The sequence below is a fragment of the Nomascus leucogenys genome, chromosome 17 (genome assembly GCF_006542625.1).
Source record: "Nomascus leucogenys isolate Asia chromosome 17, Asia_NLE_v1, whole genome shotgun sequence".
NCBI lineage: Eukaryota > Metazoa > Chordata > Mammalia > Primates > Hylobatidae > Nomascus > Nomascus leucogenys.
In genome coordinates this window covers 87,430,896-87,454,455 of record NC_044397.1, presented here as the reverse complement: position 1 = coordinate 87,454,455, position 23,560 = coordinate 87,430,896, and the positions used below count along the sequence as shown (strand labels likewise).

The 23,560-nt window shown below is 39.2% G+C and overlaps 1 protein-coding gene across 2 annotated transcripts; it reads left to right on the top strand.

Annotated features, from left to right (window-relative positions):
- The first annotated feature begins 1,271 nt into the window (after window positions 1-1,271).
- Window positions 1,272-22,505, top strand: ZNF235 (zinc finger protein 235). 2 transcript variants are annotated; one of them, XM_030797385.1, is made up of 5 exons: window positions 1,272-3,672; window positions 5,189-5,251; window positions 8,876-9,002; window positions 9,709-9,792; window positions 19,655-22,505. In XM_030797385.1, exons 2-5 carry the CDS (start codon window positions 5,237-5,239, stop codon window positions 21,631-21,633), a joined length of 2,205 nt encoding a protein of 734 aa, XP_030653245.1. In that variant the 5' UTR covers window positions 1,272-3,672; window positions 5,189-5,236; the 3' UTR covers window positions 21,634-22,505. The 2 variants fall into 2 exon arrangements, with proteins under 2 accessions (XP_030653245.1, XP_030653244.1); XM_030797384.1 differs by having other exon boundaries at window positions 9,709-9,804.
- Window positions 22,506-23,560: the final 1,055 nt, after the last annotated feature.

Below are 23,560 nucleotides of genomic sequence, written 5' to 3'. Positions count from 1 at the left end.
ACCTGCTGTTCTCAGTGCATTGGCTTTTCTAGGCAGTAAGAAGAACCCTCGGTGATTACAATAATGTTGATTACAAGTTTATCTTCCCAGGTGCAGAACAAAGTCAAGACTCATTCCTCCACCTACTCTCCTCTACCTCCACATACATCTACATAATTGACTCTTCTTTTACTCCCTTTTCCTCTTAAGACGTTCACCTTATTTATGTAAAAATGTAGATTTATTGGGGACTAACTAAAGTCTCACAAGAATGTAACTATTCGCCTAACTGCATACCTACCCCTCTTCCTATATCCCTTCCCCACCCCTTTAAGGAAATTGATAAATACTAAACCTCCTGAAAACCTCTTTGGAAAGATAGTCACAGATGTGTCTGTGGCTTTGTTTTTCCCCGGCAGGTCCTAAAGCTGGCTTAGTAAACCTCAATGACTGAGACTTATGCCTGAGTCACTCATTTTGGTTGTCAAGTATTAGGAAATACTAAGAAATAACTGGTATTTTGTTCAGTGTGACAATAGTATTGTGGTTTTGAAAGAAAATATTTTTATTTTAAAATATATTTAGCAAAGCATTTTGAGGTGAAAAGACATAATTACAGGAATTTGCTTTAGAATTGTAACTAAAAGAAAAAAACAGTGATAGATGAATTAAATAGGCTAAACAGTGTTAATTATTGAATTTGGGATTTGGGTATATATAGTTCATTTTACTATTCTCTCTACTTCTATATATGTTTGAAAACTTTGATAATAAAATGTAACAAACTACAGCTGATCTTTGAACAAAACAGGTTTGAACTCTGAAGGTCCACTTATACATACATTGTATTCTGCTTTTGCCATCCCTGACACAGCAAGACCAACCCCCTCTCTTCCTCGTTCTCCTCAGCCTGTTCAACTCAGTGAAGATGATGAGGATGAAGATCTTTGTGATGATCTGCTTAATAAATAGCAAAAAAATACTTTCCTTATGATTTTCTTAATAACATTTTATTTTCTCTACCTTTATTGTAAGAATACAGTCCAACCAAGGCGGGCAGATCACCTGAGGTCGGGAGTTCGAGACCAGCCTGACCAACATGGAGAAACCCCGTCTCTAAAAAAAAAAAAAATACAAAATTAGCTGGGCGTGATAGTGCATGCCTGTAATCCCAGCTACTTGGGAGGCTGAGGCAGGAGAATTGCTTGAACCCGGGAGGCGCCATTACACTCCAGCCTGTGCAACAAGAGCAAGACTGTCTCAAAAAACAAAAACAAAACAAAAAACATATATATATATAAAACATACAAAATATATGTTAATTGTTTATGTTATTGGTAAGGCTTCTGGTCAACAGGCTATTGGTAGTTAAGTAAGTTAAGTTTTGGGGGAGTCAAAACTTACAGGTAGATTTTTCAACTGCCCAGGGGTCAGCTCCCCTAACCCTCGTGTTGTTCAAGGGTCACCTGTATATTTATACCTGCCTAGGAGAAAAATCATGACTTCTTTGTTTCATCTAGTTTATTCAACCATAAGACACTTAATTTCATTTATGTCAGGATCAGGATCAAAGTATGTAATGAAATATTTGAAGCCGAACACAAATTAGAAAACAATTCAAGATTTTACACATGCCCATATTACAACGTTGTCTTAGATTCCCTGCCAATGAAGCTGCTTTTGTTTGCCATAGCAGTACACATTTAAAATAAATGAAGTTCAAGATGTTTCTCTGGCTTAATATTTATATTGCCTTTTTGTGGGTTCTTAGTATATTAGAACGAATAGCACATTAAACAAAACACTGTCATGAGCCCTTAGGTACCTTGAGGAATAATGGAGGGAAAGGAGTCAAACACTTTACTCCCTTTTCTTGCCACCAACCCCTAAATATAAACAACTTGGACACTAAGGACTAAAACTCCATTCCTCTTTTCCTCCCCCTCACTGATACGGAAGAGGGGCATGGAAGTGCTAGAGAGGAGAAGGGTGTGGTCCCTGACTAAGGCTCTACCCCCAGGCCTGTGGCCACGGACCTAGGCGAGGACAGGCATTCCTGCCTTTGCGCCCAAATATTGCACTTCCCAAGACCACTCTGGCCCACCACGCCCCCATCCTGTGCCTATAAAAACCCTGAGACCCTAGCAGGCAGAGACACAAGCTGTTGGACGTTGAGAGGAGAGCATTGGCGGACACACAAACGGCTGGATGTCGAGAGGCCGTCGAGGGGAGCAGGTCGGCAAAAGAGCACACCGAAGAGACCCGCAGGCCAGCGGGCCATTAACCGGTGGAATCATGCAGTTTGGCCTGGGTAGTCGGAGGAGCGCCCAGGCCGCCGAGAGGCTGACTCCAGAGGAAAACCATCTCCCTTCTGGCTCCTCCATCTGCTGAGAGCTACTTCCAAATTTTTCTCCAAGGTTTCTCCAAACCTCGAACTCTTTCTCCAAGCCTATGTGTGGTGTGATACGATTCTTCTGGCACACCAAGGCAAGAACCACTGGGATACAGAAAGCCCTCTTGTGCTTGCGATAAGGCAGGGGTCTAATTGAGCTGACTAACACAAGCCGCCTACAGATGGCTCAACTAAAAAAGCACCCTATAACATACGCCCACTGGGCCTTCAGGAGCTATAAACATTCACCCCCTAGACACTGCCGTGGGGTTGGACCCCTACAACCTGCCCGCGTGCATGCTCCCCCTAGAGGTTTGAGCAGCTGGGCAGGAAGAAGCGAGCCACACCCTCATCACATGCCCTGGGAGGGGAACAAGTGAACTTTTCCCGTTTCATCACAATTTACTTTCGGCACTAACATGATTGTTCAGCTGTCTTCATCAGCAGGCCTATATTCCAAGAGATTCCTGCCCAAGCAAACTGTTTAATTGTTCATTATGGGAACTTCCACAGAGACCCATCAAATTTTCAATCTCTTCCAACGAAAGTATCAATAGATTGCACCTTAAGATTCTTTGCTTCAAAAATCCTTGCTATATCCACCAATCCTGGACTGTAGTATCATGATCATTATGCAATACTAATAAAATCCCTTGCATTGAAAGACCCTCCTTAAACATCCAATTCTCAGTCAGTTTCAACCTTGCCTTGACACTTTGCTCTGTGAAGTGCCAACGCTCCGTCGAAGCGTTGTTCTCCATTACTGCAATCAACAATAAATTCTGTTTTTTGTCTTATCAACAGGTTGAGTTGACGATATTTGGAGAGCCGGCATTTGACACAAGTTTGAGATCTGGTGGTCCTTAACGTTCAACATTCATCAGAGCTCAGCCTAAGTCACTTTTACGCTTCCCATTTTTAGCTTACCCTTTGCTTCTGCTAAAAATTTTGGTTTCTAACTTATTTTCATAATACAAGCTGCACTTTTCACTTTTATATGGCATCATTTTAAAAATTTTACAATTATTTTCTCATGAGCTTTTAAAAATGAATAAAACAAAAACTAATCTGACAGTAGTAGCACCAGAGAAGTGGCTCAAACCCAACCGGCTTGAGTCAAAACAAAACCCAGCTGGTGGCAAGCGCTGCCCTTTGGAGCATTCTGGGAACTGTAGTCCAGGAGTGAGAGAACTCTGAGACGCTTCCGCTTAGGAATTCTGGGAAGTGGAGTCCACGAACCGTGGGCACTCGGAGGCACTTCCGCTCCAGGAAGGCGAGGTCGGGTCTGAGCTCCCAAGGAGGTGAGTCAGCTCCGGGTCTCCAAGACTTCTCCGAGTCCTCTTTGCCAAGGCGTGGGGCCAGCGATGAACCGGTCCTTAGCTTGGGGAAGAGAACCCGCGGCCAGCGCTGGAGGGCGGGGTTGGGAGGCTGCGGGAGTTTGCGTCCCCTCGGCAGAACCTCTTGCGTTGGAGGCGGGCTCGCGTCGTCCGTCGAGATTGAGGGTCTGCTGCCCTAGCCGTCCTCACGCACGTACCAGCCAGTCCTGCCTGCTCCTCGCAGTAAAATATTGGGCAAGTTACTTAATCTCTCCTTGTCTCAGTTTCCTCGTGCCTGTAAAGGGCTAGTGCGTTCCCAGTGATATTCTTGTGAGAATTAAATGAGATTTTATAGAAATAAGCTTAAAACCAGTGCATAGGAAAATGTTGGATGCCACCGTTCATTCTGTTATAATACTAAAAAAGACGCCTGTTGTTTGGAAACTCCTCTGAGGCTAGGAGATCCAGCTACGGAGCCGCTGTGCCTTCTCTAATCCTTGCCTGATGTGGGGCCGTTCCTGGATTCTTGGACTTTTCTAGCCTCTTGTTTAGGAGACAGGAGATTAGTTCCAGCGGAGCCTGGGGAATGTCCTCTGTGTTTTATCTCAGAGAAGCGGTCGTCATTACGGATTTGCAGAGTGCCAGAGGTGTCCTGAGGCCCTAATAAATGTTCAGTATAATGTGGTTATAACCAATAATCCCGTGTGGTTAACTTAAGTGTAACACCATTTCTTAGAGAGTTTTAGGTTTTTATTAGTCATTGCTTTCATGCATGTGGAAAAAGAGACTTAATTGAGGCTCCTCCAGCTTAGTAACATTTGCAAGTAATTTCATCTATTGGAGGAAAAAAACATCTGTGGCAGTTTAACTATCATTACCAACGGAACTAATTACGTTAGACAACCAATCACAGTTACAGACTTTTCTGAGGGTAATGGTAACTCACAGGACAGAGCAATTATTTTTGAGTTCTGGGTTTCTTAAAAGATTCATTTTCTAGAAAGCATACTCAAAAGGGCAGTTTTATGAAGCATAATAGCACTTGCTTGTCAGAAGCTGCAGGAAATAGAGAATACAGGCATTATTGTCCCCATTTACAGGTGACTGAATTAAGGCACAGAGAGATTAATAATTCGCTTAAGGTTTATACTGCTGATCAGTAGAAAATAAGTAGAAATGCCAAAATTTGAAGCCAGGCATGTTGGCTCTGTTACATTCCCCTGCCTGCCTGTGTCTCATTTCCTTGGAGACTGAGGTTCAGAAGGAGTACGCAGAGAGCTGCATTTGATTTAGGTCTGTTAATATGAAATGTTCATGAACAAAAGCAGCTGGTTGAGGGGGCCGAGGGGTAGCTGGGAGCTAGCTCCCGTTCTCCTCACTAAGCCATGTGCAACTGTGTCCGCCTAGACACAGGGGGACCTTTCTCTGAAGTGTCACATAAAAGTGCCATGTTGACTAATGGCATGCCTAACCTAGCTCATGATGCCTTTCCCTCCCCCAGGTTCGCTCCCCTAGAACTCTGCCTTTTCCCAGAAGGGGAAGGGGAAAAATGACCAAGTTCCAGGTAAGTTTGGTTTGCCTTTGTGTTTCTTAAAATGACATCTCATTTCACAAAGATTGGACACATTTTTCCTGTTTGGGAAGAGTAAAGGGGAACGAAAGGCACTTGGAAGATTGTTACATGCCAGGCTGTTGCCTTTTATTTCAAAATAATAGTATAAAAATTAACAGATATATAGATCTGTTAATTTCTAAAATATATTTCTATATAATTATATATTTATATATAAGTATATATTTATATATACAAATATATACTTATATATTTATAAATATATACAAATATGTACTTATATATTTACCTATAAATATATACAAATATATACTTATATATTTACCTATAAATATATACAAATATATACTTATATATTTATCTATAAATATATACAAATATGTATTTTTATATAAATATATACAAATATATACTTATATATAAATATATACAAATATATACTTATATATAAATATATACAAATATGTATCTATATATAAATATACAGAAATATTTATATATAAGTATTTACTCATATATAAGTATATATTTTTATATATATGTAAATATAAATCTCTAAATATATATATTTAGAGACAGAGTCTCACCCTGTTTCCCAGGCTGGAGTGCAGTGGCTCACTGCAGCCTGGGCCTCCTGGGCTCAAGAGATCCTCCCACCTTAGCCTTTTGAGTAGCTGGGACCACAGGCACTCACCAGCACAACCGGCTAATTATTTTTAGTAGAGACGGGGTGTTCCTGTGTTGCCCAGGCTGGTCTTGAACTGCTGGGCTCAAGCGATCCTCCTGCCTTGGCCTAACAGATACATTTTTTAAATGGAAAACAACTCACATTACGAATATGTTTACAAATCATTTCCCACATTCCTTTTCATTTGCACTCACATATGTAATCATACTTTAGGTACAATTTCAAATATTTTTAATTTTATATTACCTACTTTTTAAATGATCACATCATTTTCCATCATTTACTTGATTTTATTTTTCCTCATTCTCCATGTTTATGTAATCTATGAATTTTGCCATTTTAAGGACATTGACAATAGCAGTTTTTCCCCATATAACTTCTCTTCCCAAATAGGAATTCTGAGAATTCTACCATTTTTTTAATCTTTAAAGTTTAGACTCATTTTCTCATACGCGGTACTTCATTTTATGGAGAGAATAAAGTATAGCTTGGTGCAATAGCATCTGACTGATGCCAAAATCAGAGAAAGTAATTTTAGTTTCAAACGAGCTAGATTTCTTTCTTTAATTCTAAGTAAAACCTTGCATTATAGTTAAGTATCTGTTTTATTCATTAACATGTTATTATATTTTAAAGATGTACATACTTAGTTTAAAAGTCATATAGCACTAGGAGATTCGCCAGGAATTTGCACCATGGAACGGCTTTGTGAGGATGTAGATGGCCTTATCTGTATTTTAAACATAAAGAGACAGGTGTGAACCTTTAGTCACTTACTGAAGTCCACTCAATGCCCAGCTGACGTTAAAGCTTCCCGTGCCTAAGCCAGAAGTTTCAGGTGTTCGTTTGGGTGAAGGCCAGGCACAGTGGCTCACCTGTAATCCCAGCACTTTGGGGCTGAGGTGGGTGGATCACTTGAGATCAGGAGTTCGAGACCAGCCTGGTCAACATGGTGAAACCCTGTCTCTACTAAAAATACAAAAATTAGCTGGGCGTGGTGGCACATGCCTGTAAGCCCAGCTACTCATGTAGATGAGGCAGAAAAATTGCTTGAACCTGGGAGGCGGAGGTTGCAGTGAGCCGAGATCACACGACTACACTCCAACCTGGGCAACAGAGTGAGACTGTCTCAAAAAAGAAAAAAGAGACTATTCAGGGACCTGAGGTTATGCTACACATGTATGTGTCCCTGGCGTGTCCTGGTAGATGAAGGGCTCCGGAAATCGCATTGCTCTTCACCAGATTCCCTTTGTCAGTGCCTGGCTCTTTGCCACATGTGTCATCGAGTTGTTTAGTACATAGATATTCAGAACTGCAGCCAAAACAAATGCAGGGATGTGCAGTGTCTTCAGATAAAAAATGTTAATTTCCATACAGAAAAACACCATATACAAACTTTATGAGACAAATAGGAAACAGGTGCGGGGGTAGGAATTTATTTATTCTAGAAAATGACTTAATATTCTTAATAGTAATGTTACTGATACATGAAAAATCCCAATAGGATTAAGCAAAGGCAGTATGTGAAGAAAAATAATATCAGATAATCTTTAAAAAAATTAAATAAATAGTTGTTTATATCACTCACCAAATTACTCAAGATTTAAAAAAAATAATACAATGTCCAGTTTTGGCCAGAGTGTGGAGAATCGGGAATACTTATAATCTCTTATAGGAAGAGTTAATCGAGAAAATTAACATTATACCAGCAAAACAAAGGTATATATATTTTTTTACAATGTAATTACCACTTCTTGGAACTTACCTTTTTTTTTTTTTTTTTTTTTTTGAGACGGAGTCTTGCTCTGTCATTCAGGCTGGAGCGCAGTGACATGATCTCGGCTCACTGCAACCTCCGCCTGCTGGGTTCAAGTGATTCTCCTGCCTCAGCCCCCCGAGTAGCTGGGATTACAGGTGTGTGCCCCTATGCCCAACTAATTTTTAGTAGAGACAGGGTTTCACCATGTTGGTCAGGCTGGTCTTCAACTCCTGACCTCAAGTGATCCACCCGCCTCGACCTCTCAAAGTGCTGGGATTACAGAAGTGAGCCATTGCGCCCAGCCAGAACTTATCTTAAGGAAATAACCATACGAGCGGCTGAGATCTATGTAAAAATATGGTTTTTTGTGGCATTGTTTGTCACTTTTAAATTTAAAACGATCGAACGTGCATTATTTAGAATGGTTAAATATATTGTAGATCATGTTTATGGACTATCATGCAGCCATGAATGGGATGAAATAGATGATGGTGATGATAATAAGAGGAATGATCAACATTTATTGAGTACTTACTGTATGTCACACACTGTCCTAAGTTCCTTATATGTATTCACTCATTTAATCCCTTCAAGGACCCTATGATATAGGTCCTCTTATACAGATGTGGAAATTGAGGTATTGAGAAGGTAGGTGACTTGACCAACGTCACAGAACTAGCAATGGATAGGTCCTTGGAATGTGAACTAAGGCAGTCAAACTCCAGAGCCTGTACTCTTAACCTTGACCCTAAATGCTGCTGCAGTTGACCAATACAGCATGTTCCTGAGAACCCAGAGAGTGAACTGCATACTTGTCCCAGAGCTTTATGAAGGCCTGTTGGATTGACAAAATAGTGATACTATCCAGTGAGAGAAGATAGGTACTATCCAACACTGTTGGGAAGAAATTAATGCAAAATTTCTTACAAAATTTGGCGCTATCAGTCAAATGGTAAAATGTGTGTCTGCCATGATTTAACAATGACAGTTCTAGGGATTTAACTATATAAAGGGCACCATGTTACATGTACAAGGTATTTTCCGTTTTCCCCCTAGCATTTTTGGTGTGATTGTGGAAGGGGAAGAATAGTAACTCTACAGAAAGAGTTGCTTAGGTGCCAGTGGCCATTGGGTATGAGATTGAGGTTACGTGTGCTTGATGTTCTAGGAGGCAGTGACATTCAAGGATGTGGCCGTGGCCTTCACTGAGGAGGAGCTGGGTATGCTGGACTCTGCCCAGAAGAAGCTGTACCGAGATGTGATGCTGGAGAACTTTAGGAACCTGGTTTCAGTGGGTAAGGGCAGGCACGCTCTGTAATTCAGCAGGGTTTCTCAACCTCCATGCCATTGATGTTTTGGGCCAAATAATTCTGTGTTGTATCAGGCTATCCTATGTATTTTGGGATGTTTAGTGGCATCCCTGGCCTCTGTCCCCTTGTTCAAGGCTTTGGGACTGCTCAGAGACTAGAGTTTTTCTGTCTCTCTAGGGCATAGAGACAAGATGTTTCTGACCTTTGTTCCAAGACAACTGATTTTCTTTTAGAAATGAACTATAAAAGGACAGTTGAGCTTGGCTCCTCCTGATTCCTTATTTCATATATCTTTTTTAAACTTGTGGGTCATGATCCATTGGTGGGTCAGGAAATTAGTAAGTTGCATCAGCATTTTTGTAATAAAATAGAGTAACAATATCAGAGCCCCTTAGCCAGAATGGTGCACATTGTGGCAATAACTGCCGCTGCTTGCAGTAAGGGATGTGATGAAAACAGATATTGATTAGAAATTGGTCCTTTAATCTTATATTTCAGTAGTTTACATAGGGTAATGTATTTCCAGTGATAGTAAATGTATTTCTTATAATGTGTCATGATAAAAAAAAAAAAATGTTCCCTAAACATTGCATGCCGGGGTAGGGAGGAGACTTACATTATGTGATTGGAACCAGATTTTTTCAGTACTCTTTGCCTTTAACGTTTTCACTTAAATACTATCTTTTTATAGGACATCAGTCCTTCAAACCAGATATGATATCCCAGTTGGAGAGGGAAGAAAAGCTTTGGATGAAGGAGCTTCAAACCCAAAGAGGTAAGCATTCAGGTGAGTACTGTGCAGCCGGAATCGTAGTTAACAGCTGTTATTTTTCCTTTATTCAGGATAATTTCTTCTCTACCCAGCTATCTGAGAGACTTTTTTAAAAAATCATCTGTCATGGCTGGGCGCGACGGCTCAAGCCTCTAATCCCAGCACTTTGGGAGGCCTGGCAGGTGGATCACTTGAGGTCAGGAGTTCAAGACCAGCCTGGGTAACATAGCAAAACCCTTTCTCTGCAAAATATAAAAAAATTAGCTAGATGTGGGTGTGCCTGCAGTCCCAGCTACTCAGGAGGCTGAGATGGGGGGATTGCTTGAACCTGAGAGGTGTGGGTTGCAGTGAGCCGAGATCTGCCACTGCACTGCAACCTGGGTGATAGAGCGAGACTCTGTCTCAGAAAAAAAAAAGAAGGAAAACATCTGTCACATCATGTCACTCGTCTGCTTCAGACCCTCCACTGGCTTCCCATTTCACGAGTAAAATCCAGTGTATTTAAGGAGCTTGTAAGGCTGTATAATGTTTGCCTATTCACCTAGCCTTACCATTCTGTTTTTCCCCCTCTCTTTGTCTCTGCCACCCTGACTTGTTCCTCAAATATGACATCTGCATCACAGCCTTTTACTTTCTATTCTCTGGCTGCAATGCTGTTTTTTCTTAAACCTTTGTCCTCTTTGTGATTGATTGACTGATTGATTGATTGAGATAGGGTTTGAATCTGTTGCCCAGGCTGGAGTGCAACGACACAGTCTCGGCTCACTGCAATCTCCACCTCCTGTGCTCAAGCAATCCTCCCACCTCAGCCTTCTGAGTAGCTGGAACTACAGGTGTGCACCACCACAGCCGGCTAATTTTTATATTTTTTGTACAGACGAGGTTTCCCCATGTTGCCCAGGCTGCTCTTGAACTCCTGGACTCAAGCAATCTGCCCACCTCAGCCTCCCCAAAATGCTGGGATTATAGATGTGAGCCACTGCGCCCAGCCCCTCTTCCTTATTTCATTCATGCCTCTGCTCAGAAATCATTTTATGAGAGGCTTTCTTAAAATACCGTCTTCCAGCCAGGCACGGTGGCTCACGCCTGTAATCCCAGCACTTTGGGAGGCCAAGGTGGGCGGATCACCTGAGGTCGGGAGTTCTAGACCAGCCTGACCAACATGGAGAAACCCTGTCTCTACTAAAAATACAAAATTAGCCAGGCGTGGTGGCACATGCCTGTAGTCCCAGCTACTTGGGAGGCTGAGGCAGGAGAATCGCTTGAACCCAGGAGGCAGAGGTTGCAGTTAGCCGAGATCGCACCATTGCACTTCAGCCTGGGCAACAAAAGCGAAACTCTGTCTCAAAAAAAAAAAAGGTTAGATTCCTTTCTTCTGTCAGTATTGGATTTAATTTGGTTTTGTTTTTTGGTTTTCACATTTTTATTGGGAGCCACTGGGGAGGGTCCTCCTCCCTGTCAGTGGAGATGCTCAGTTTCTTCAGCCACTCCAGGGTTGGGCCCTAGGAGTCCTGGGGGTGGCTGGACATGTAAGGCAGGCTCCCATCATCTCAGACAGGCATTGGGTAATTGTAGGGTGTGGCCTGGTTGATCATAATGGCATACTTGGTGTAGGCACTGAGTGGGGGCAGAATTGTAGCATGGCCTGCAATGGTGAAGGACACAGCCAGCACTGGGTGCTTAGCCCAGGCATTCTTGAAGACGGCAGCAAGTCTTGCAGCCATCTTCGTCTTGGTAATGGCGATGGCTTGTTATTTTTTTCATTTCCTTAAGGTGTAAGGTTATGATGTTGATTTGAGACCTTTTTCCTTTTCATTGTAAGCATTTATCGCTATAGATTTCCCCCTTAGCACTGTTTTTGCAGTGGATTTGTTTTCATTTATCCCAAGATATTTTCTAGTTTCCCCTGTGATTTCTTCTTTGATCTATTGGTTCTATGTGTATTGTTTAATTTTCACATATTTATGGAATTTTCAGGTTTTATTCTGCTATTCATTGCTAGTTTCATTTCATTTTGATCAGCAGAAATACTTTGTGTGATTTTAATCTTTTTATATTCATTAAGGCTTTTTTGTAGTTTAACATGGTGTATCCTAGAGAATGTTCTGTATGTACTTCAGAAAAATGTGTATTCTGCTGTTATTGGGTGGAGTGTTCTGTATAATCATAGTCTACGTGTATATATTCGTTAGGTCCCTATACTTCAAAAATGTATAAAACATAGAAAATTGATTAATTCTAAAATTGCTTATGTCCTTTGTGAAGATATCATATAATCCACCAAACTGAGGGAGATACGTGATAAAAATGACTTAGTAGGATGCCATTTGTAATCCCACCATTCAGTTCAAACATTCATTTTATATCTTTTTCTGTTAATGAAAATTGACTGATAGTTTAAATGGGTAATTTCTGCTTCTCCACCCTTCCCCCAACATATACATAATTTGGATGACCAATTTGTTTTCCTTTCTATGACTTTAAACTTTTTATTTTGAAAACTTAAAAAACATAGAAAAGTAAATAATGCCATAGACTTTGTATATCCATACTGTCTTAGCAGTTATCAACTTTCTGCTGTTCCTGTTTTATCTATTCCCTTTTATTTTTTGCTGGAGAATGTCATATCACCCATTTATCAGTATCTATCTACAACAGTAACTCCTTATTGTCACTTAATATCCATTCTATAATCAGTATGGGCTCATATGTATTTATTTATACTTTGTGTTATAATCCAGTATTGCATTGTTTATTTTGTTACCAAGTTGTTTCTACTTTGACCACTTGGAGCTTTCTCAGGTTGCCTCCTGTGGTTGAAATCACCAGTGATTTCTAGAAATGCAAATTAAAACACTGGTGAGATATCATCTTATACCAGTCAGAATGGCTATTATTAGAATCTGTTACGGATCTCAGGAGATCTCAGGTAATGAACTCAAAATGGATTAAATAACACCATTTATTCAATAGGATGTCCTTTCCCCAGTGTATGTTTTTTTCGACTTTGTCAAAGATCAGTTGGCTGTAGGTATGTGACTTATTTCTGGGTTCTCTTTTCTATTCCATTGATCTATGTATCTATTTTTGTATCAGTACTATGCTGTTTTGGTTACTATAGCCATGTAGTGTAATTTGAAGTCAAGTAATGTAATGCCTCCAGCTTTGTTATTTGTTTAGGATTGCTTTGTCTATTCAGGCTCTTTTTTGGTTCCATGTGAATTATAGAATTGTTTTTCCTCTGTAAAAAATGACATTAGTATTTAGATAGCCATTGCACTGAATTTGTAGATTGCTTTGGGCAGTATGGTCTTTGTAACAATATCGATTCTGCTGATCCATGAGCATGGGATGTTTTTCCATTTTTTTTATGTCATCTGCAACTTCTTTCATTATTGTTTCATAATTTTCCTTGGTTAGATCTTTCCCCTCCTTGGTTAAATACATTCCTAGGTATTTTAATTTTTTTGTAGATACTATAAATTGGATTGTGTTCTTGATTTGGTTTTTAGCCTGATCATTATTGTTGTATAGAAATGCTACTGACTTTTGTATATGACTTTTTTTAATCCTGAAACTTTACTGAAGTCGTTTATCAAATCTAGGATTCTTTTGGAGGAGTCTTTAGGGATTTGTAGATATAAGATCAGATTGTCAGAAAACAGAGATATTAAGTGACTTACTCTTTTTTTGGTTTTCTCTCTTTCTCTTGCCTGATTACTTTGGCTAGGACTTCCAGTGCTGTGTGGAATAGGAGTGGTGAAAGTGGGCAATCCTTGTTTTATTCCAGTTCTTAGAGGGAATGCTTTCAGCTTTTCCCCATTCAGTATGTTACCTATGGGTTGTCATATATGGCTTTTATTATTTTGAAATATGTTTCTTCTGTGCCTAGTTGAAGGTTTTTATCATGAGAGGATGCTGAATTTTGTCAAATGGTTTTTATATATCTGTTGAGATGGTCATGTAGTTTTTGTTTTTAATTCTGTTTATAGGCTGAATCACATTTATTGGTTTGTGTATGTTGAACCATTCTTGCATCCTTGGAATAAAACCCACTCGATCATGGTGGCTTATCTTTTTGATGTGCTATTAGATTTGGTTTGGGGGGTTTTGTGGGGGGATTTGTGTTTGTTTTTGGAGGATTTTTGCATCTACATTCATCAGGGATATTGCTCTGTAGTTGTCTTTTTTTGTTGTGTCTTTGTCTGACTTTGGTATCAGAGCAATACTGGCTTTGTAGAATGAGTTAGGGAGGATTCTCTCCTCTTAGATTTTTTGGAAGAGTTTTAGTAGAATTGGTACCAGTTCTTTGTACCTTTTGTGGAATTCCAGTGTACATTTTTCTGGTCCTGGGCTTTTTTGTTCTTGGGAGATCTTGCATTGCTGATTCAATCTCACTGCCCATTACTGGTCTGTTCAGGATTTCTGTTTCTTCCTGGCTCAATCTTGGGAGGTTGTATGTTTCCAGGAATTAGTTCATTTTATCTAGAATTTCTAGTTTTCAAGTGTATTGTTCATAATAGTGTCTGATCATGTTTTTTATTTCTATGGTATTAGTTGTAATGGCTCCTTATTCATTTCTGATTATGTTTATTTGGATCTTCTCTTTTTTTGGCTAGTCTTACTGGCAGTCTATCAGTTTTATCTTTTCAAAGATAAAAACGAGCTTTTCATTGCATTGATCCTTTGTATGGTTCCTTGGTTCTCTATTTTATTTAGTTCTGCTGTGGTCTTTGTTACATCTTTCTTCTGCTGACTTTGGGTTTGGATTGTTCTTGTTTTTCTAGTTCCTGGAGGTGAGACATAGGTTGTTAATTTTTTATCTTTTTTTTTAATGTAGACATTTAACACCATAAACTTCCCTCTTAGCACTGCTTTTGCTTTATCCCAGAGGTTTTGGTATATTGTATTTTCCTTTTCATTCATTTCAAGAAATTTTAAAATTTGTCTTAATTTTGTCATTAACCCAAAGATTGTTTAGGATCATGTTTAATTTTCATGTATTTGTATAGTTTCTAGAGTTCTTCTTGGAATTGATTTCTAGTTTTATTCTGCAGAGGTATGAGAAGATACTTGGTGTGATTTTGGTTTTTAAAAATGTATTGAGACTTTTTTGTGACCTAACATATGTTCTATCTTGGAGAATGCTCCATGCGCTAATCAGAAGAGTGTATATTCTGCTGTTGGATAGAATGTTCTGTAAATGTCTGTTAGCTCCATTTGACCTAAAATTTAATTTAAGTCCAGTGTTTCTTTGTTGATTTTCTGTCTCAGTCTATCTAGTGGTGTCTGTAGGGTGTTGAGGTCCCCCACTGTTACTGTATTGCTGTGTATTTTTTTAGGTCTAATAATATTTGTTTTATGAATTTGGGTGCCCTAATGTTTGGTGTCTATATAGTTAGGATTGTTATATCTTATTTGTTTATTGATCACTTTATCATTATGTAATGACTTTGTCTTTTTTTTTTTACTGCTGTTGATTTAAAGTCTTTTTTTATCTGATATAAAAATAGCTACTCCTGCTCGTTTCTGGTTTCCATTTGCATGGAATATCTTTTTCTACCTCTTTACCTTCAGTCTGTGTCTTTATCAGTAAGATGAGTTATGTTGCCATTTGATTTCTTTATCTTCCTTCTTTGTGTTAATTATTTTATAAGGCCTGCGAGTTTTATACTTTTGTGTCTTTTATCATGGCAAGTATCAACCTTTTGTTTTCACGGTTAGAACTCGAGCATTCCTTGTAGACCTGGTCTAGTGGTGACAAACTCCCTAAGTGTTTGTTTATTTGGGGAAGGCTTATTTTTCCTTCGTTTATAGAGCTTATTCTAGTAGGATACAAATTTTTTTGTTTTTTGAAGCAACTTGAAAATAGAATCCCAATCTCTTCTGGCTTGTAAGATTTCTACAAGTTGAATTGTGTGATGGAGCTTCCTTTATAGGTGGCTAAACACTTTTCTTTTGCTGATTTTAGGATTTTATCCTTCATATAAACCTTAGTCTGATGACTGTATGCTGTGGTGAGTTCCATCTTGCAATGTATTTTCCTGGAGTTCATTAGGTCTCTTTCATCTGGGTATCTAAAGCTCTTGCTAGATTGAGGAAGTTTTCCTCAATTATTTCCTTAACTAGGTTTCCAAACTTTTTACTTTTTCTTCTCCCTCAAGAATACCTATGATTCATAGGTTTGGTTGCTTTATATAGTTTCATACTTCTTAGAAGCTTTTTTTTTTCTTCTTTATTATTTTTTCTTTACTTTTGTCTGACTAGATTAATTCAAAAGACCTGTCTTGAAGTACTGAGATTCTTTCTTCTGCTTGTCTAGTCTATTGTAAAAGCTTTCAACTGTATTTTGTAATTTCTTCAATGATTTTTTCATTTCCAGAAGTCTTTATTTGTTTGGCTTTTTAAAAAAAGATATCTCTCTCTTTCTCTGGTAAATTTCTCATTCATATCCTGAATTGATTTTTTTGTATTGCTTTTCAAATTTCTTTTGTATCTCATTGAACTTCCTTAAAATCAGTATTTCAAATTATTTATCTGGCTCATTTTTTCCTTTATGATCTTTATTTCATGTTGTTTTTTTCCTGTCTTACTGCACTGACTAGAACTTCAGTAATGTTGAATAAAGGTGGCGAGAGTGGATATGCTTGCCTTGTTCCTGATTTTCTGAGGGAAGCATTTAGGTCTAATTTTAGAATACTAAATCAGCCTTGCATTCTTGAGATAATCACTACTTTGTCGTGATTTATCCTTTTTATACATTGTTAGATTTGATTGATCACATTTTGTTAAGAATTTTATAAATATGTTCATTAGGAATATTAGTCTGTAGTTGCCTTTTCTTGGAATGTCATTGTCTTATTTTGGTGTTAGAATAATGCTGGCTTCCTAAAATGTGTTGAGAAGTATTTACACCTTTTCATTTTTCTGGAAGAGTTTGTCTACTATTGGTATTGTTTCTTCCTTATATGTTTGGTAAAATTCATGGATGAAGCCCTATAAGCCGGAACTTTTGTTTGTGGAAATGTTTTGTAAGTATGAATTCTGTTTCTTTGGTAGATAAGGGCTATTCAGATTATGTGTATGTTCTCAAGTAAACTTATTTTGTGTCTTTCAAGAAATTTGTCCAGTTCATCTGCATTGTCGCATTTATTGCCATAAAGTTCATAAGTCCCTTATCCTTTTAATAATATATATAGGATCTATAGTGATGTCACCTCTCATCCTGATGTTTGTAATTTGTATCTTCTTTCTGTCATGCATGCTAGAGTTTATTAATTTTATTGTTCTTTCCAAAGAACTAGCTATTTCTGTTTTCTTATTTTCTATTTATGCTTACTTTGTGTTTAATTTGTTGTTGTGTTTTTAGTTTCTTTGACACATTTCTGCTTTATAAATTTTTCTCTAAGTAGAAATTTTGATATGTTGGTTTTTTATTTTCACTCAATTTATAAAGTCTCTTGAATTATTTTTGATCCACAGTTTATTTAGAAGTATGTTATTTATTCTCTGAATATTTGAAGATTTTGCAGAGATGTTTCTGTTCATAATTTCTGATTTAAATCAGTTGTGGTTAGAATACCCTTTGTGTGACTTGACTCCTTTTGCATGTGTTAGAACTTGTTTTATGGCCTAGAATATGGTCTATCTTGGAGTATGTTCCATGTGCACCTGAAAATAACATTTTCTGCTCTTATTGGATAAAGTGTCCTATAAAGACCAAGTAGTCAACTTGGTTGATAGTATTGCCTCAAGCCTGTGTCTTCACTTATTACCTATTTGTTTTTTGTTGTGTTTTGTTTTATTTTTAACATAATTTATTGTTTCTGTTTTGTTTTCTTTTTTCTTTTTTATTTTTTATTTTTATTGAGACGGAGTCTCGCTCTGTCACCCAGGTTGGAGTGCAGTGGCACGATCTCAGTTCACTGCAAGCTCCGCCTCCCGGGTTCACGCCATTCTCCTGCCTCAGCCTCTCCGAGTAGCTGGGACTACAGGCGCCTGCCACCACGCCCGGCTAATTTTTTTGTATTTTTAGTAGAGATGGGGTTTCACCGTGGTCTCGATCTCCTGACCTCATGATCCGCCCGCCTTGGCCTCCCAAAGTGCTGGGATTACAAGTGTGAGCCACTGCGCCTGGCCTTGTTTTGTTTTCTGACTGCCGATGCTGCTGCTGCAGCTAAGACCTTTTTTGTTTCTTCAGCTTTTGTGCATTCTGGAAAACCTGAATTCACAGAGCCTTCTTAGTCAGAAGCCACAGTCAGTGGGCTGTTTGGTAATTCAGAGGGGAAAGGTGTCTTCGGTCCCCAGTTCCCTGCATGTCTTCCCAGAGTTGTCATAATAGATCTTGTGGAGGCTTTTGAGCATCTTTTTCCTCTGGTTGATGCTTATCAGCAGATAGCATTTGTGGGCTTTGTCCTTTCAATATGTCAGCATGTGCTTTTCATAACTGCGGATCTTGGCTGGGCGCAGTGGCTCATGCCTGTAATCCCAGCACTTCGGGAGGCTGAGGTGGCAGGATCGCTTGAACCCAGGAGGCGGGGGTTGCAGTGAGCCGAGAACATGCCAGTGTACTCCAGCCTGAGTGGCAGAGCAAAACTCCATTTCAAAAAAACAAAACGAAACAAAACTGTGGGCCTTGATGTTCAAGTTGATAATTCCAGCCTCTGGGGAGCTGGTGTCCTCAGGGCTTGCCATGTCCTTTTTTATCAACTATTCTGGCTTAATTTTTGGCTTCTCCTGGTTGGCCATTTCCAAAGACAAGTGTCTTTTCACAACGTCATCAACCTTCTCAATTCTGGGAAAGTTCTGTTAGTCTTTGAGCAGCGTACAAGGGGACAGGTCATCATCTTGGCTGGGCTGGACTGGTTTCTGGATGGCATATCCACAGGCGGCCTGGAGGAAGAAACTTGGAGGATACCAGCACCACTGGTTGGAAGGAAGTCTGGTGCTCCCTCCTTTTGGCTTCTCAAAAACTGGAGCTTGGGTCTCAGTGGAACTTAGCTCCTTTCACACAGCCCTTGGCATGGTGACTTCTGACCCCCAAGGGGCCAGGGCAGCTGTCCTTTTCACAGCACGGACTCGGTTACATGAGTGCCACCACACATCTTCCTACTTGCTTTACTAGCTGTTGGAAAGGGATATTGAAATCTCCACCTATAAATATGGATTTATCTAGCAGTTATTTTGAGCACACTTCCAGATGTGCAGGTTGTATAATGAGAGCCTATAATTGAGGCATATATTTTGCCTGATTTATGTAGTTGCTACTTATGATTCAGTTGCTGTAGCCAAAGAAGAGGTGACTTTTAATTTACCATTCTTATAGGCAAAGAAGTCAAATTTTCCTTTCTAAGTACTTACTGAGATATCATTTTGTTGTTCTGCAGTTGGCTGGTTTCTACCTCCTGTCCTATTCTTAGATCTGTAGTTCTGTGTTTCGACAGGCAAATAAAATCCAAGAAAATCCACGATGGTAAAGATAAGCTGAAAATTTCCATCATGAACTAAAGCCTGATACCAAAGGAACTATGTGTAAAATTTGGAAACATCTGGACAAAGCATTCACTTTGGAGTTGCGTATACTAGAGAAGACACACAGGCAGCAAAACACATACTCAGAAAAGACCCAAGATATACCTTAACCATACCCTGGGCTGATCTCAAATTTTCTATCTTAAATATGGCTTTTTAAAAAATTTGGTGTTCTCTTGGTTGCAGCTGCTTTTCAGAGCTCCTATAAATTTATTTCAGCCAGTCTAGTTTTTTTAACGTTTCCATGGGGAAAATGAGAGCTTGGATCTTAATTCTCTACTTTGCTAATGTCAGTCTCTTGGTCCTTTATTTCTTATTCTCTCTATCCTTTCAGGAGACAGGAATCAAAATGAGATGGCAACTCTTCACAAAGCAGGATTAAGGTGCTTTTCACTGGGAGAGCTTTCATGCTGGCAAATCAAGAGACACATTGCGAGCAAATTAGCCAGAAGTCAAGACTCTATGATAAATATTGAAGGAAAGAGCTCTCAGTTCCCCAAGCACCATGATTCCCCCTGTCAAGTGGGAGCAGGAGAATCTATTCAAGCTTCTGCGGATGACAACTGTCTAGTGAATCACATAGGGGATCATTCCAGTATCATTGAAAATCAAGAATTTCCAACTGGGAAACTTCCGAATTCTTGGAGTAAAATATGTCTGAATGAGACACAGAATTATCAGAGAAGTTGTAAGCAGATTCAGATGAAAAACAAATTATGTATATTCGCTCCATATGTTGACATTTTCAGTTGTATTTCACACCACTGTGATGATAATATAGTGCACAAAAGAGATAAAGTTCATAGCAATAGTGATTGTGGTAAAGATACCCTAAAGGTATCACCTCTTACCCAGCGTAGTATTCACACAGGACAGAAAACCTACCAGGGTAATGAATGTGAAGAAGCCTTCAATGATAGCTCCAGTCTTGAACTTCATAAGCAGGTGCACTTGGGAAAGAAGTCTCCAGCGTGTAGTACACATGAGAAGGACACCAATTGTAGCTCAGGTATTCCTGTTCAACAAAGTGTTCGTACTGGAAAAAAACGCTACTGGTGTCATGAATGTGGTAAAGGTTTCAGTCAGAGCTCAAATCTGCAAACTCATCAGAGAGTCCACACAGGGGAGAAACCCTATACATGCCACGAGTGTGGTAAGAGCTTTAATCAGAGCTCACATCTTTATGCTCATTTGCCTATTCACACAGGAGAGAAGCCCTATAGATGTGACAGTTGTGGGAAGGGCTTCAGTCGTAGCACAGATCTTAACATTCATTGCAGAGTTCACACTGGAGAGAAACCTTATAAATGTGAGGTGTGTGGGAAGGGCTTCACTCAGAGATCACATCTTCAGGCCCATGAAAGAATTCACACTGGAGAGAAACCATACAAATGTGGGGATTGTGGTAAACGCTTTAGTTGTAGCTCAAATCTTCATACCCATCAGAGAGTCCACACTGAAGAAAAACCATACAAATGTGATGAGTGTGGTAAGTGCTTTAGTTTGAGCTTTAATCTTCATAGTCATCAACGAGTCCACACAGGAGAAAAACCATATAAATGTGAAGAGTGTGGTAAGGGTTTTAGTTCAGCCTCAAGTTTCCAGAGCCATCAGAGGGTCCATACAGGAGAGAAACCATTTCGATGCAACGTGTGTGGTAAAGGCTTCAGTCAGAGTTCATATTTTCAAGCACATCAGAGAGTCCACACTGGAGAAAAACCATACAAATGTGAAGTGTGTGGGAAGCGCTTCAATTGGAGCTTGAATCTTCACAATCATCAGAGAGTCCACACCGGAGAGAAACCCTACAAATGTGAAGAGTGTGGTAAGGGTTTCAGTCAGGCCTCAAATCTTCAAGCCCACCAGAGCGTCCACACTGGGGAAAAACCATTCAAGTGTGATGCATGTCAGAAGCGATTCAGTCAGGCCTCACACCTTCAAGCCCATCAGAGAGTCCACACTGGAGAGAAACCATATAAATGTGACACTTGTGGTAAGGCCTTCAGCCAGAGGTCAAATCTTCAAGTCCATCAGATAATTCACACTGGAGAGAAACCATTTAAATGTGAGGAATGTGGGAAAGAATTCAGTTGGAGTGCTGGTCTCAGTGCCCATCAGAGGGTCCACACGGGAGAGAAACCCTATACGTGTCAGCAGTGTGGGAAGGGCTTCAGTCAGGCCTCACATTTTCACACACACCAGAGAGTCCACACTGGAGAGAGGCCTTACATATGTGATGTCTGTTGTAAGGGCTTCAGTCAGAGGTCACATCTCGTCTACCATCAGAGAGTCCACACTGGAGGGAATCTGTAGAAATGAGAGGTGTGGTTCAGCCTTCAGTTAGAGCTCACATCTTTGTCTTCGTTGGGAAGTCCAGGCTGATGATTATGAAAAGTTCCTTTAAAACTAGAAGCTTCAAAGAATCTTGACAGGAAAGAAGTCTCTCAAATACTGTGGTTTAGACTTGGTTAGGACATGAACTCTTTACAAACGTCATATTTCACAGATGCAAGAAAACTTTGTTCTGTAAATATGATCAGTGTTTATATCAGAGTACCAAGTGTCCCAGTTCTCAAGATGTAACACAGCAGAAAAGTCTTGTCGGAGTCTGCCCGGGAGAGAGGCCTTCCTTTAACACAAGTATTATTGACAGAAAAAATTGATGTCAACAAAATGTAACCTCTATGTAAGGAGGTGTTTTTCACCACTGTATCTCTACCATGTAGAACTGTGCTTGGCTCATAATAGGGCCCAGCAATTACTGAAGAAAGTGAAGAAAATACCTATAATTAGGACAAATACTTGAAAATTCTAGTGTTTCCTACTCTAAATTTATATTAATTTATATTCAAAAGGAATCCTGCAAATAGCCTTAATAACGTTAGTTTTAGTGAGTACTGAAAGGTACATAATACTGCCATCCATACGAATACAAATTTGGAAAAAAGACATGAAATGGCTCCCATCCTTCAGCCTTAGTTCTTTGTACAGTATATCATCAGTTGTGTACAGTATGATTTTTAGTGTCATTAGTTTATAGACTGAACAATACTGTTTTTAACTAATGTGACCCTGCAATTTACATGATTAGAGTTTTTGGACACTAAGCTTTACTGTAACTCTGAAAGTGTTCAAAGTAGTTACTGATGACAAAAAGTTTCTTAGTAAACTCGAATGGTTAATAATTGGTTTCCTCTCATTATTTTCATTCAGGTTCAGGTCAAGTTGCTTTTCTATGTGTAGTCTTTCCTCCATCTAGACCGCTTTAGAAGGAGCTTTGGCAGATTTCAGGCATGTTTTTTCTCACATTTATCCCCTTAAAAGGAAGTGGCAGGGCAAGAAACCTGTTGAGTCTTTATTGAAATTTTATCTTACTGTTTATTTATTTTGTTTAATAGAGCCTTGCAGTGTTGCCCAGGTTGGTCTCAAACTCCTGGCCTCAAGCATTCCTCCCACCTTGGCTTCCCGAAGTGTTGAGATTACAGATGTGAACCTCTGTGCCCAACCTTGAAATTGTATTCAATGTAGTGATTTAGATGGATTACCACTTACACAGCATTCTATGCTTAACACCTCTTGGTATTAGTGGACAATAAATACTCTTTGACCTGGCAGTCCTAGCACTAGAAATTTCACTTAGGAGATTGTGACAAAAGCGAGAAAGATTGTACACAAGGATATTTATCCTGAATTCCAAAAGGAAAAAGTAAAATATCCGAGTTAGTCTTGATATATCCTTATAAGATACAGCCATTAAGATGATCAGAGGTCTATAATGACTAGAGAAAACATTATTCATGAGAAAACTAGGTTAGATCCTTCCTGGGATTATCCAATTAATAGAAGTCTGTCCACCTAACGATGTGATTATATGCATAGAAATAATAGAAGGATATTAATATGCTAACAATTGTTTACTGTGGCATGGAAGGTTGGGATATTTTAACTTTTCAAAAAATTACAGTGACATCAATTTTACCAAAGTAAAAGTGAAACAAAGTTATGCATAAATGAAAATCCCTTATAGCTAAATCTTGTTTGCTTTATCTCATTATATGGCATGTAATCCTGTGTTATGGGTGTGTAACCGGCTTAAGTCCAGCTGCTTGCTACTCAAAGGCTGAAAACATGAAAAGCAAAATATAGTGAAAGGAAAGCAGTTTTACTAATCAAATGTTAGCAATTGGGAAATGGCCAGGCTTATACCTTAAAAGACCATTCCAACTTTTTGGGCTGAGTG

Bases quoted from the DNA above. Each gene is read 5' to 3' on its own strand.
- ZNF235 (XM_030797384.1), top strand. The intron at 9,003-9,708 runs GTAAGGGCAGGC...ATCTTTTTATAG, and splicing joins TAGGAACCTGGTTTCAGTGG to GACATCAGTCCTTCAAACCA. The intron at 9,805-19,654 runs GTGAGTACTGTG...CTATCCTTTCAG, and splicing joins CCAAAGAGGTAAGCATTCAG to GAGACAGGAATCAAAATGAG.